The sequence below is a fragment of the Auxenochlorella protothecoides genome (assembly GCF_000733215.1).
Source record: "Auxenochlorella protothecoides strain 0710 unplaced genomic scaffold scaffold25, whole genome shotgun sequence".
Taxonomy (NCBI): Eukaryota; Viridiplantae; Chlorophyta; class Trebouxiophyceae; order Chlorellales; family Chlorellaceae; genus Auxenochlorella; species Auxenochlorella protothecoides.
Window position 1 is genome coordinate 11,682 of NW_011934265.1, and position 11,899 is coordinate 23,580.

An 11,899-nucleotide genomic window follows, 5' to 3' on the forward strand; every position below is an offset into this window, starting at 1 on the left:
GTTTGAGGGCGTCTGGCCGCGACGAGCTGCGAGAGGGCGGCCAAACGACCAGCATGGGCCGTCATGGGGTTGTGGCCCCTGCTCTGCCGCACCTTGGGCGGCCCGTCTGACGCCGGTCACCCCAAACAAACCCCCCTCTGCTGCAGGCGCCGCGCTCGCTGAGCATGTCGGCCGGGGCACGGGACGGCGGCACGCCCGGGTCCATGCAGGCCCAGGCCCACGTGGCGGCGCAGGCGCTGATGCAGGTGCCGGGCGGCGTGCTGCCCGCGCACCTCGAGTTCCCGCCCGGCATGGAGGCGCTGATGCCCAGCGCGCAGGCGCTGGCGGGCGACCCCGCCGCATACTCTGCCGCCGCCGCCCTCGCGCCTAGTGAGTGTGTGTGTGTGTGTGTGTGTTGGTTTTGGGGGGGTGCGCCGCGCGCGTGGTTCGGGGGCTGCTGGTGTGGTCGGAAGAAGGAGGGGGGTAGGAAACCTGGGGCTCCTCACCTGCACGCACCCGCCAGCTGAAGGGGTCCGGGTGGCAGGCGGACATGCGAACAACTTGGGATCCCCCCCTCCGGCGTGCGGGACGGTCGTGCGGCCGGCGCATCGAGCCTGCCCTGCCCGCACCCATCCGCTGACGCAAACCCCCACCCCGCCCCCCAGTCGTCGCGCTGCCTGGCGACGTGAAACCGCGCCTGTCGACGTGAGGGAGTGGATCCCCTCCACTCATTGCAGGCGAGGGGGTGTGGCACCACCTCGCCGCCCTCGAATGAGCGTGAGGGGAGTTGCACCACACCTTTCAGCGTGAAATTGAGTCCTGCTGGTCCAGCCGGCGGGGAGCCCTGTGGAAGGAGGCCGATCAGCACGCCCACAACGTGCTGCAAGAGCCTCTGCCATCCCTTGAGGCTGCCCCTCCTCCCTGCACAAGCGGGAGCAGCGTGCCCCGAGGTGTCCCCAGACACCGAGCCACATTTGATTTACTTGCCTCCTCCCCTTCCCTGTTCGATTACCCTGGCTTTACGTCTTGGAGCTGGGATGTACTGCCGGGCTGGACCCATCCCCTCCGTGCCCCGGTGCGCGCATGGAGCTCGATGGAGTTTGCCAGCTCCCAACCCCCGCACTCTTCGTCCCCAGACGACCTCTTTCCCCGTGTTTGTCTGCTTTGCCTTGTCCATGCTCCTATTACTCGTGGCGTGGGGAGGATTTGCGTGGCCCCAGTGCTCTCAGGCCTGGGCAGGGCGGCTGGAGGAGGCCGGTCTGTGGCACATTGCCCTCCCACAAGGAACCGCCCCCCCCCCGCTTCACTCCCCCCCCGGTCACTACATCTGCGCCCTACATATGCCAAGGACTGCCCCTAACTTTGCAATCTCTAAAGAAAACTCGTTGTTGACCTTTCTTAGAGGTTGTAATGCGCTTGAGACCCGGAGAGTGAGTCCTGGCCAGGAAGGGTCTGGCTTGGAGGGTGCCTCCAGGTAAACACGGGACACTCCCCTCCCCCCGTGCCTCATCCAGGCTGACAATCAGGTTTTGGCACCACGCCTCTCTGTCTGAAAGGAGCATGTGGGTGTGCCTGAGCACACCAGAGGTGCCAGACGGTGTATCGTACGGAAGCTGCAGCAGGGAGGGCGCAGGGTTGAGTGCCACGTGACCCCAACCCGTTCCTGCTCTGAAAGAAGTGGAGCTGCAGCGAACACGCTTCCATCAGGACGGAGGTGACTCCATACCGAGCTTCTATCTAGGTCGCCCAATCCTTGCCGCAGAGTGTTACTGTTCAAAGGGCGGTCGGAATTGGGAAGTTCCCTCTCAGTCTTTCCGACAGGACCTTCGCAACGGGTGCCTCCCGGGTCGATCAATGCCACAGCTCTCCGCTCAGCTTTCCCAGTGAGCGATGATGAGGCGCCCTGTGAACCCGACCGAGGACCTCGAGTAACCCCATCCATCCATTTCGATGCTCTATGGCCCAAGAATGGCGGGGGAAAAGCCATGTCCCGGCCGCTGAGCACTCCCCCCAACGTCAGTGGTGCTGCATCTTCCGCCTTCCACGGTGAGCCTGTGTCCGCCGCTCGGGCCAGACCTCAAACTTTCATCCTTGTGGCCTCTGCATCGGCGTCGCGGGTCACGCTGCTTGATTTCCCCAGCCTCCGGCCCCCGCGCTCTAGCTTCGAGGCAGGAGCCGGTGCCGCCCATGCTTGAATGCAGGCTCATGCATCCACACCTTTCTCCCGCGTTGTAGGAGGAGAGTAGGATTACCGGCAGACAAGGTTCCGGGTATCAGGCGTGCGGGTGTGGAGGTGCCCGCGGACGTCTCTCGGGGTGAAGAACCCCTCCCCCCGGGCACGCTGACACCACGCCGGGTTGCCCGGCGCCATCGGTCAGGCTCGCCTGTGCCGGAGTGTCGGGCGGAGCTGCAGCCCCTCAAGAAGCAGAACTCCATGGGCCAAGGTGAGGGAGTCGCTGCTGTCCCGAGGGCCACCCTCATTGTGGACGCGTACAGGACGAGGCTGGTCCAGTGCGGCCCCTGGCTCCTGGCCCAACGTCCCCTGTCCGCTGCCAGGCCCTGCATATCAAATGCACCCTCCCCACCCCGCCCTCCTGCAGATGATCGACTGCAAGGATCCCAGCTCTCACCGGCAAGGAGAAGCCTGGGGCGTGACCCCCCCGCGCATCGGTCGGGCGACGCGCCCACGACATCTGCAGCGTCGGAAGCCAGCACGCAGCAGCATGCCCACACGCCAGGGCTGCAGCAGGCGGTCAGCATGTCGCCCGCCCAGCAGCAGCAGCAGCAGGCGGCGCGGCGTGCCTCCTCCGGGGACACCCCCCAGGGCTCTCCCACGGCGCGGGCCAACAACACCTGCCCCCCCTTTGGCAGCAAGGCCGTGATCGGGAGGAGGTCCAAGATGGAGGATGCCTGCGTCGTGGTGCCCTCCCTCCTCTCCGTTGTCGTAGACTCGGGGGGCCTGGAGGAGTCGCTGCCGCCGCGCGTGGCCCCCCTCCTGCGCTCGGCGCGGGTGATCACCCGGACCTCGCCCGGGTCGGGGGCCAGCGCGGAGGGCTCCTTGAACTCCAGCCTGACAAGCGGGGGGTCAGGACCCCGACCTGCCGGCCCTCTCTCCGACGGCGACACCAGCGGCAGCTCCGTGCGCGAGACGCTGCACTTCTTCGGCGTCTTCGACGGCCACGGCGGCGCCGACGCCGCGCTGCACTGCTCACGCGTGCTGCACACGCGTGTGCGTGAGGTGTTCGAGGGCAACGAGGCCCTGCTCCGCGGCGACGATGGCGGCCTGGAGGCCGCGCTGCCGCGCGGCGCGGCCGCCGGCGAGGCCGCCGACGAGGTCAAGCCCCCGCCGGCCCCCTCTGCCGACGCCAGCGTCCTGGACATCGCCGCCTCCCTGTCCGCTGCCGGCACCACCACCACCGGCACGACGATCGGGTCCGGGCCTGAGCGCAGCGACGACAGCTCGACCCTGGGGTTCGTCCCCCCCGAGGAGGCCGCGGCGGTGGCTGCGGCCGCGGCGGCGGCCGCCGCCTCGACGGCAGCGGCGGCCGCGATGCAGGGCGCCTCCCCGCCCTGCGCCTCGCCGCTGTCGCTGAGCGTGGGGCGGGAGGCGGTAGAGGCGGCGCTGACCCGCGCCTTCCACCTCACGGACGACGAGTTTGGACGGGCGGGCGGCTATGAGCACCTGGCCTTGGTGGGCACCACTGCGGTGGTGGTCCTCATCGGCGCCAGCATGCTGTACGTGGCCAACGCCGGCGACTCGCGCGCGGTGCTGTGCCGGGATGGCCTGGCCCTGCCGCTGACCGACGACCACAAGGCGGCGCGGGAGGACGAGACCGCGCGCGTGGAGGCCGCGGGCGGGCAGATCCTGTTCTGGAACGGCGTCCGCGTCATGGGCCTGCTGGCCGTGTCACGCGCCATCGGCGACCACAGCCTGCGGCCCTACGTCATTGCCGAGCCGGAGGTGGGCGGGTTCCACTGTGTGGGTGTATCGGGGCAGGGAGGGGTTGGGTACCGCGTGGCTGCTGCACACGTGTGAGGGACCCTGTGATGGTCGTGTGTGTGGAGGCCGTGGCGACCACAGCCCTGCGGCCGTGCACGGTGACAGGATGAGCACACACAAACCTACCCACTCCCACTCCCCTCGCAGGTCACCATCGTGCACCGGCACCCTGCAGACGAGCTCCTGGTCATGGCCAGCGACGGGCTGTGGGACGTGATGGGCAACCAGGAGGCTTGCACCCTGGCCCGAAAGTGCCTCCTCCGCGCCCGCCAGCGTGGCAGCAGCCGACAGGTGGGCTTGGCGGCGGTGTGGCAGGCAGGCGAGGGTGCCTGGTGCTGGGAATGCCCCGTGTCGACGGGGGAGCCAGCGAGCCCTTGAGAGGCACAGGGAGTGGGGTGTCGAGACGGCGGGGTGCTGGGGTGGGGCCCAGGGTGTGAGCAGCACGGAGGAACAGGGTGTGGAGGGGCGGTGGAGAATCGGACAGCGACGTCGTGGACACTCAGGCCGTCCTCAACCCACCCCGCATCGGCAGAGCGCGGCGAGAGTGGCAGCCACCGTGCTGACCCGCGCGGCGGTGGACCGGGGCAGTCGGGACAATGTCACGGTCGTCGTCGTGGACCTCAGCAGCGCCTCGCCGGAGGAGGCGGTCGCCGAGGCCGCGTCAGCGGTGAGTGTGGGGTGGGATTGGGGGCGGGGAGGGGGGACGTGCGGATGCAGTCAGCCTGTGCACTCAATCGGATGGTCTTTTGAGGGGCAAGCCTGATGTGCAGACCGGGCCCGCGGGTGCCATCCTTGCATGCCCTGCTCTGTACAGGCCGTTTGGCGCCCCTCCCACCCAGTAGCTGATATGGCCCCCACCACACACCTGCCACACCGCGCAGGAGCGACAGGCTGTGCTGGGCGGGATCGCCGAGGCACCCGCCCCGCAAGCGCCCAGCGCCCCCCCCCGCGCCAGCGAGGGTGGGGAGTCGGCCACCTCCCGCCAGCAGCAGCAGGAGAGGAGCGGCAGCGGCGGGGCGGCCAGCAGCAGCGGCGCGGCAGGCAGTGGCGGCGGGGCGGGCACCGCTGCCGGCGTGCAAGGCGAATCACCCGGCGTCCGGGTCAGGGCCAGTCCTTCCTTCCCATCCTCGCCCTTCGACGCGCCCCCACAGGCCGCGCCAGGGGACCCCGGCGCCGGCCCCGCCTTCACCTCGGGCATCCCGTCTGGCGACGCAGCGGCATTGCCTGGCGTGCCGCAGGCCTCCTTCCGCCTGGCCCCCTCCCCCATGGAGAGCTGCTTCAGCAGCAACGCCATAGCCCCTAGATTCTCCACGGGCGCCGGCAAGGGTGTGACGGGGGTCCAGCCACCCCCATGACATGGAGCAGCGACTGTCACATGGGGGTGGCTGGCCGACGACCCGTGCCGTCGCAGGTGCACTCTCCTCTCCTTGATCCTTTGGAACAATAATGCGCCCTTTCATCCCAACACTCTCAACCCCCCTGCCCGATGAATTCGGGGCATGGTATACTCTCTCCTTCCCAGGATCGGCAGGCCCAATCGCGTGGGCCGGCTCTCCAGGCCCACAGCTGGGGCAGGAGGTGGCGAGGACTCCGATGCTCCGACGCCCCTGCCACCCGCATGCCCACCACTGCACTGGCTTGTTCGCGACAGCACACAGCCATTTAAGACGCCACAGCTTGAGGCAATGTGTGTGAGGCGGCAGAGCTCTGTATACATGAGCAAATCGAGCAGGCAGTGATGGGGGGCACCGGCCATTGAGGGTGGCGAAGACTCGATCCTGAGACACTCGTCGTCAGAAGTCGTGATCACACGTACAGGGGCCTGCACATCAGCTGTTGTAGCGGCCATCATAATATCCCGCATGTCCTGGGGGAGGCATTGGTGGAGCACTGGGGTCCGAAGATTCGGGTGATGCCAGACCGGAGCTCGGATGGTTGGCTCCAGCTGAGGGTGGGGGCTGGGCGGAGGGAGCGGGCTGCCCAGGTGGCATGCTCGCGTGGTAGGCGTCAAAGGCCTCCACGGAGGTCATGAACGCGCGCTGCATCTCCTCCTCCTGTCAGGAGAGGGGACCCGGTTAAGCGGGCTTGGCTCGTCAAGGGACCCGCAAAGGGGGGGCTCCACAGTGCAGGGAGCGCAGGCCTGCTATCGTGAGTGACCCGAAATCACCCCACAGGACATGACCACCTGCCCACCCTCCAGTCCCCGGTACAGCCCCTTTCCAGCACGCACCTCCACACGTCGCCGCCTGGCCGTGACGACCGTGTGGCTGATGACTCGCGCGGAGAGGAGCAGCGCAAAGACAAAGGCGAGGACCCCCGCCACCGTCCATGAAACCCAGGTGCTGTGTACTTTGTTGGCCATGGTGCAGCAGGCGAGAACCTTGAGGTTCAGGTAGATCGGGCGCAGATTCTCTCGCGACAGGCTGGCCACCAAGCCGACGACTTGTGGGTAAGGGGGAGTGGGGCAAGTCAGACAGGGTGTCAGTTGAGCACACCATGCGTGACTGTCAAAGCATAGCCACCCTGCCCTGGCACGACAGCGACGAGGGTGCAAGATACCAGAGAACCTCTCGCAACTCCACAGGGCTCTGGCCTCCGGCTCACTGCTTTTGAGGAGCGTGGGGATGGCCTGGACGGCAGTGCTGACGGCCGCGGCGTCCGAGCTGCTGAGCCCAGTCTGGGTCTGGATCACCGTGGTGTTAAGCCTGGACAGTGCTTGGATTATGTCATCCACGTCGCTGGTCTGTGTGGGGAGAGGTGTGGTGTAAGAAGGAGGATGAGCCAGAGGCAATCGCACTGATCAGCTTTGCTGAAGGAGACCTTGAGGCGGCTGTCAGTGTACCACGGCTCCCTGTCACACACCACCATCATCCCACCTGCAGGGCGGCAAGGACCTCCTGCACCGGTGCTCCGGTGATGTAGTCAGCATACGGCACAGAGATAGGAGTGTTTACGATGTAGTACGACCACACCCTATCAAACTGCAGTGACAGGGGTCGGAGGCCGGGGCGGGGGTGCCATTCAGAACCGTGCTCCAGGGCTGCCTGGGCAGCCTCTTCGATTGCTGGCATGCATCCAGGAGACAGGCATCGCCCCCGTATGAACAAGCCGCCCTGCACCAACCTACCAGACCGAGGTTCCTTGAACTCATTGAAGAGCGTATACGATCGTGGGCATACGTCTCGGAGTAGCGACATGCATCATTTGCAACCTCGAATATTCCGTTGAGCAGGCCTGGGTGGGTGCAGGTTGGGTGGATGTGAGTGGACAGCGCTCATGCACGGGGAGTGTTGCCCATCCAGACCCCAAACTCATGGCAAAGCATGCCCAAGTAGGTTTGCATCGAATGAGGCCGCACCATTGAAAAAGGCAAAAAGGGCAGAGCAGCAAACAACTTTGCCCGCCCAAATCCACTAGTGCTAGCACAGCAGCCTCCTGCCGCTTCCTCCGCCTCACCCACTCCCAGGAACATGAGCAGGGCGACCGATGTCCAGTACAGCGCGACGACAAATGAGGTCGTCTTGGGGTACTTCATCCGCGCTCCCAGCCACAGCAGGATGAGCGTGAGGAGGATGACGACGCCGAATACAATGGCAATGGGGATGAAGCGATATGTGTGTTGCACCCTCTGCGTCACAGTCCATACACTGTTGCCGTACAGTCTCGTCACCCGCTGCAAGAGTGATGGGATGGGTCGATTTGAGGAAAGGAAATGAATAAAAGTTCTTAAAATGCATTGATTGATGTGGCATGTGGGAAATGAATGGTACTCGAAGCAGGATCCATGTACTTCTGCTATGTGTTCAGGGTCTGTCCGGCCATGTCCCACTTTTGCTTTTTAGAAGGCTCAATGTTGTCCAAGCAGCTGTGGCAGTCAGCGGCATGGTGCTCCCCACTCAAACCACACGCACTCACTCACCTGGACGATATCCGTATAAACAAAGGACGTGACGCTGCTGATAGAGTTGCCTACCTCGCCGAGCTCGGTCACCAGGCTCTGTGCAGTGTTCCTGATGTCACTGGTGCTGACGGTCACGTTGGCCTCTTCGGCAATCAGGCTGACCACTGCATGGTGGGTGGATGGGGGGAGGTGGTAGGTGTGTGGGCTGCAGGACCACACCTTCTGCAGGCGTGCAGGCAGAAGCACTCAGGATGGGCAGCAAATGGTGGCAGCAGTCTATTCATGCACCGAGCAAATCAGTGGCACTTACGAGTCGCAGCCTCGTCGACGATGACGTTCAGGCCAGGCGTAATGACCAGCACACTCGAGTTGATGTTGGCCAAGTACCCCTGGATGGCGGTTGCCTGCGTCATGACGGGCCAAGGAAATGGATTCCTGGCTTGAATCGTACACAACAGTCCTGGCCCCAGCGCAAGAAGCGCACAATGCCGGGAACCTCCACCTTTACCCTTCCCAGACTTGAGGTAAATAAAGACATCAGATTGTCCCGGCAACCCATAACAGGTGCATTGCACACACCATGTCCCACCGCCACTCACATTGGAGTTTATGTCGTCCACCACGGCCCAGAACCCTGGGATCTGATCCTTCGTGCTCTGTATGCTGAGGGCCATCCCCCACGCCGACACCCCAACCACCGCCAGGCCTAGGAGGAGCGTGAAGACGATGAAGAGGATGGCGTGGCGGGGCGCATGCTTGCCGGGCTCCATCCCTGGGCCAGAGGCCATGGCGAAGGGCTCGGTCAACCGGTCCTTCTCGGAGTGTGCCTCTGAGTCGGGCTTCTTGCGCAGGCGGCATGCCTGGACGCAGATCTGGAGGGTGCCGGTGTGTGTGTGTGTGTGTGTGTGTGTAGATGTCAACCTGGTGGCATGCTAGCCTCCCCATGTCCCTCCCTGGGGTCCCATGGCCTCGCGCAGGGTCCCCCGGAGGGGACTGATGCCCCGCAGAACAAGGCTCGCGCTCGCCCTGCCCGAAGGAGGTCCAACACTCCAAGCCTGGACTTCATCGCTGCCTACCCATACGAGGAAGAAGATCAGTCCAATCAAGGCCAAGCCACCGAGGATGACACCGGGGAGCACCGTCGGCACAAACCCCTGTGAGATAGGGAGGTGAATACTCTCGAGACGAGCAAGAAAGGCTACTCTTTCAGTCCGGGTCACGCCAGCTCCCTGCGTGGGTGGTGCAGATGGCGCTCACCTTGAAGTACTCCCAGGTGGTGGGTTGGAACTCCTGGGAGCCTGTGTAGGAGATGCTATCCGCCGTCACGTGCACAGCGCACTCTGGCAGGTACACAGTGACATTGTTGATGATGCTAACCGTGTTGGAACTCATGCCCCACGGGATCGGCCGGGTCTTGTAGATGGGTAGGGCTTCACTCAGTGCCGGCCTTCGCAGGCGGGATATGTGGTTTCCTGGGGGCTTTCCTTGTCAGACCCCCGTTCAGATAAATACCATGCAATCTACTTGGGAAATACTTCCTGTTCGATTCGCGAGCGATGCTGGAATCGTGAGTGAGCAGTAACGCGCTGCGTCTGGATCCAGGAGGGAACCGGGCGCTCCGCGTTTTTTTCCAACTGCGTGAGATCTGGAGCTGATGGCCCCCCCCCCAGTGCAGTGGCTGCGGGATTCACGAGTGATGGGAGGAGCGTCCAATTTCGGTCAATTCTTCTTTACCCTTATTCAGACAGCTCAGCGTGAAGAAACGCTCGTTGGGCAACTCTCGGCTTGGAAGCTGAACCCCTGCCTATGAAACCCTTAACATGAGGTGTCCTGGAATGTCGAGGCTCGCGACACAGAGTGCCGGCCTATCACTACGTGTGCCATGTATCGCTCTTGATCTTCGGTCAAAAAGACCTCTAGTGCCAAGCCTCCGGCTGCAGCTTGAAAATTTGGCGTGCAGCTCGGGCAGGTTGGACTGAGTGTCACCGACACCTCATCTCCATCGGTCGACAAAGATCTCACAGCGATCATCTGCGAGGGGGTGTTTTACATCTGCAATGACCAGGAAAGGAGCTCCGTAGGAGTACCTTGCATGGTGCCCATTACCCTCGTACGCTTTAGACGCGAGCCTGCATGCCGGGGCGCAGGCGATCTGCAGATCATTCTGCGTATCCCATTTATCCAACATCTAATTGAAGATGCACAATCTCGAATTTTGCATGGTGTTGATCCATTGGGAGTAATCCCAGAACCCTTCCCCCTGCGGGCTCCGGGCTCGTCTCCCCGGGGACTTGGCAAATGTGACGCGACGACACGAGGGAGGAATCCCTGCCAACCTCGTCTCCGTCAACGACGGCGGGAGAATCATTGTGTGGGAGTCGAATCAGCCCTTGAAATTGCTTGATACTCATTCAAAGCTCGATTGTGCTTATTGTTGTGGGGCAGGGACTCGCCCCGCCTTCCGTTTGGCACTCAGTCTGCTCCTTATCAGACTACCACGGACTCCCGGCCCGGGCGTCTCCCCTGTTGCTTCTACCCTCCCATGCTCCCATTTGCACCTCTTCATCGACTAATCTAACTCCCACAAATACTATTTATGCGGCGGAGACGGCCACGTGCATAGAACTTCACACAATCCCGACCCGTACCGGGTGGGTAGGGAAGGGTGCAGTACAGGATTTCGACTCGCTCCGAGGGGTGCTGGGCTCCATTCTCGCGCGATTCTACCTTTAATAACTATCATGGTCTACTGAGGAGGCTTCAAGTGTGCTGCAATGTGCCAGGTGACAAGGGCAGTCGGGGCCTCGATGGGGAGCAACCCGCCTATGGCCCACCCCAATGTCTTCGTGCGAGGCCTGCCTCTGGCCTGGGGAGAGGTGGAGATCACCGCACTCTTTCAGCAGTACGGTACCCTGACATCCATTCGCCTGGTGCGGCACTCTGTCACCAAGCACAGCCTTGGGTGAGTCATGGCGGGTGGGTGGGTGGGAGGGGAGATGGCCCAGTCTGTCTGCCCTCCGGGCCCCCATTGCGGGCACCATTGTAGTTGAATGTCTGGCCGCCTTGAATGTCGCGTCGACATCTGCTGTCTGTGTATGCTGGCGCCTGTGCTTTGGGAATTAATATGCAGGGAAGGGAGTGAGGCATTCCTGGCTCGCGTCCCTTGGAAGCCTGCCTTCCCAGGCCCCACCCTCCGATGCCATCCATGCACAGGTACGGCTTCGTCCGTTTCCAGTCTTTTGAGGACGCCCAGGCGGCCATCAACGCCCTGGACGCCACCACCACTCACGGCCAGACGCTGCAGGTGAAGTTTGCCGACGCCGACGCTGGCCCGCCGGCCGCCTCCCCCGTGTCGGGCCTGACCCCCTCAGAGAGTGTGTATGTCAAGCACCTACCCGCCGCCTCCACGGTGTCCGACGTCCAGGCCCTGTTTGAGGGCATCGGCGGCGTGCAGGACGTCAAGCTCTTCCCCTGCCTGGACCACTTCCGCAGCGCCTCCGCGCTGGTGCGCATGGCCAGCCGCCGCGACAGCGAGCGCGCCATCGCCGCGCTGAACAACACCACGCCCGCCGGCAGCCTGCAGTCGCTGGTGGTGCGCTACGCCGAGTCGGCCGCCGAGAAGGCCGCGCGCCTGGCGCGGCGCAACCCCGCGCGCGCTGGCACGGGGCTGGGCCCCGGCGCCGCCGCCACCGCCGGAGTGCTGGGCGCTGGCCTCGGCGGGGCCGCGCACGCGGACCTCCAGTCTGCGCTGTCCGCGCTGACGGGGCTGCAGCCGGGACTGCTGGACGCCGGGCAGCTACTGCGGGCCGCGCTGGCCGGCGGCGCCGGGGGCGGGGTGCCGGGCCTGTCCGGGCCGGGGCCGGGCGACAGGCCCGTGACCCTGACGCTGACGGGCCTGCCGCCAGCCACAGACCGCCTGTGGCTGTACGAGAGCTTTGCGGCCTACGGCGCCATCCTGAGCCTGCACGTCCTCCAGGATGAGGCCACAGGCCAGTGCTCCGGCACCGGGTGAGCTGAGG

The 11,899-nt window shown here is 64.4% G+C and overlaps 3 protein-coding genes across 3 annotated transcripts in view; 2 read left to right on the forward strand and 1 right to left on the reverse strand.

Moving 5' to 3' along the window:
• Positions 1–2,737: 2,737 nt before the first annotated feature.
• Positions 2,738–5,334, forward strand: F751_2643 (putative protein phosphatase 2C 6; the record flags this gene model as incomplete). Its single annotated transcript, XM_011401056.1, has 5 exons — positions 2,738–3,217; positions 3,536–3,940; positions 4,127–4,270; positions 4,512–4,646; positions 5,131–5,334. The coding sequence occupies 5 exons, from the start codon at positions 2,738–2,740 to the stop codon at positions 5,332–5,334; spliced, it is 1,368 nt and encodes a 455-aa protein (XP_011399358.1).
• Positions 5,335–5,808: 474 nt separating this feature from the next.
• On the reverse strand, positions 5,809–9,272 carry F751_2644 (hypothetical protein; the record flags this gene model as incomplete). Its single annotated transcript, XM_011401057.1, has 12 exons — positions 5,809–5,846; positions 5,901–6,033; positions 6,210–6,421; positions 6,584–6,722; positions 6,856–6,960; positions 7,107–7,213; positions 7,436–7,652; positions 7,953–8,044; positions 8,191–8,284; positions 8,480–8,752; positions 8,957–9,034; positions 9,138–9,272. The coding sequence occupies 12 exons, from the start codon at positions 9,270–9,272 to the stop codon at positions 5,809–5,811; spliced, it is 1,623 nt and encodes a 540-aa protein (XP_011399359.1).
• A 1,433-nt stretch (positions 9,273–10,705) lies between these two features.
• Positions 10,706–11,899, forward strand: part of F751_2645 (ELAV-like protein 2) — a gene marked incomplete at both ends in the record, with an annotated part of 2,545 nt that continues 1,351 nt past the window's right edge. Inside the window, 3 exons of the mRNA XM_011401058.1 lie at positions 10,706–10,842; positions 11,094–11,486; positions 11,751–11,888. Coding sequence (XP_011399360.1) covers positions 10,706–10,842; positions 11,094–11,486; positions 11,751–11,888 — 668 coding nt within the window. The remainder of the gene's footprint in view (positions 10,843–11,093; positions 11,487–11,750; positions 11,889–11,899) is intronic.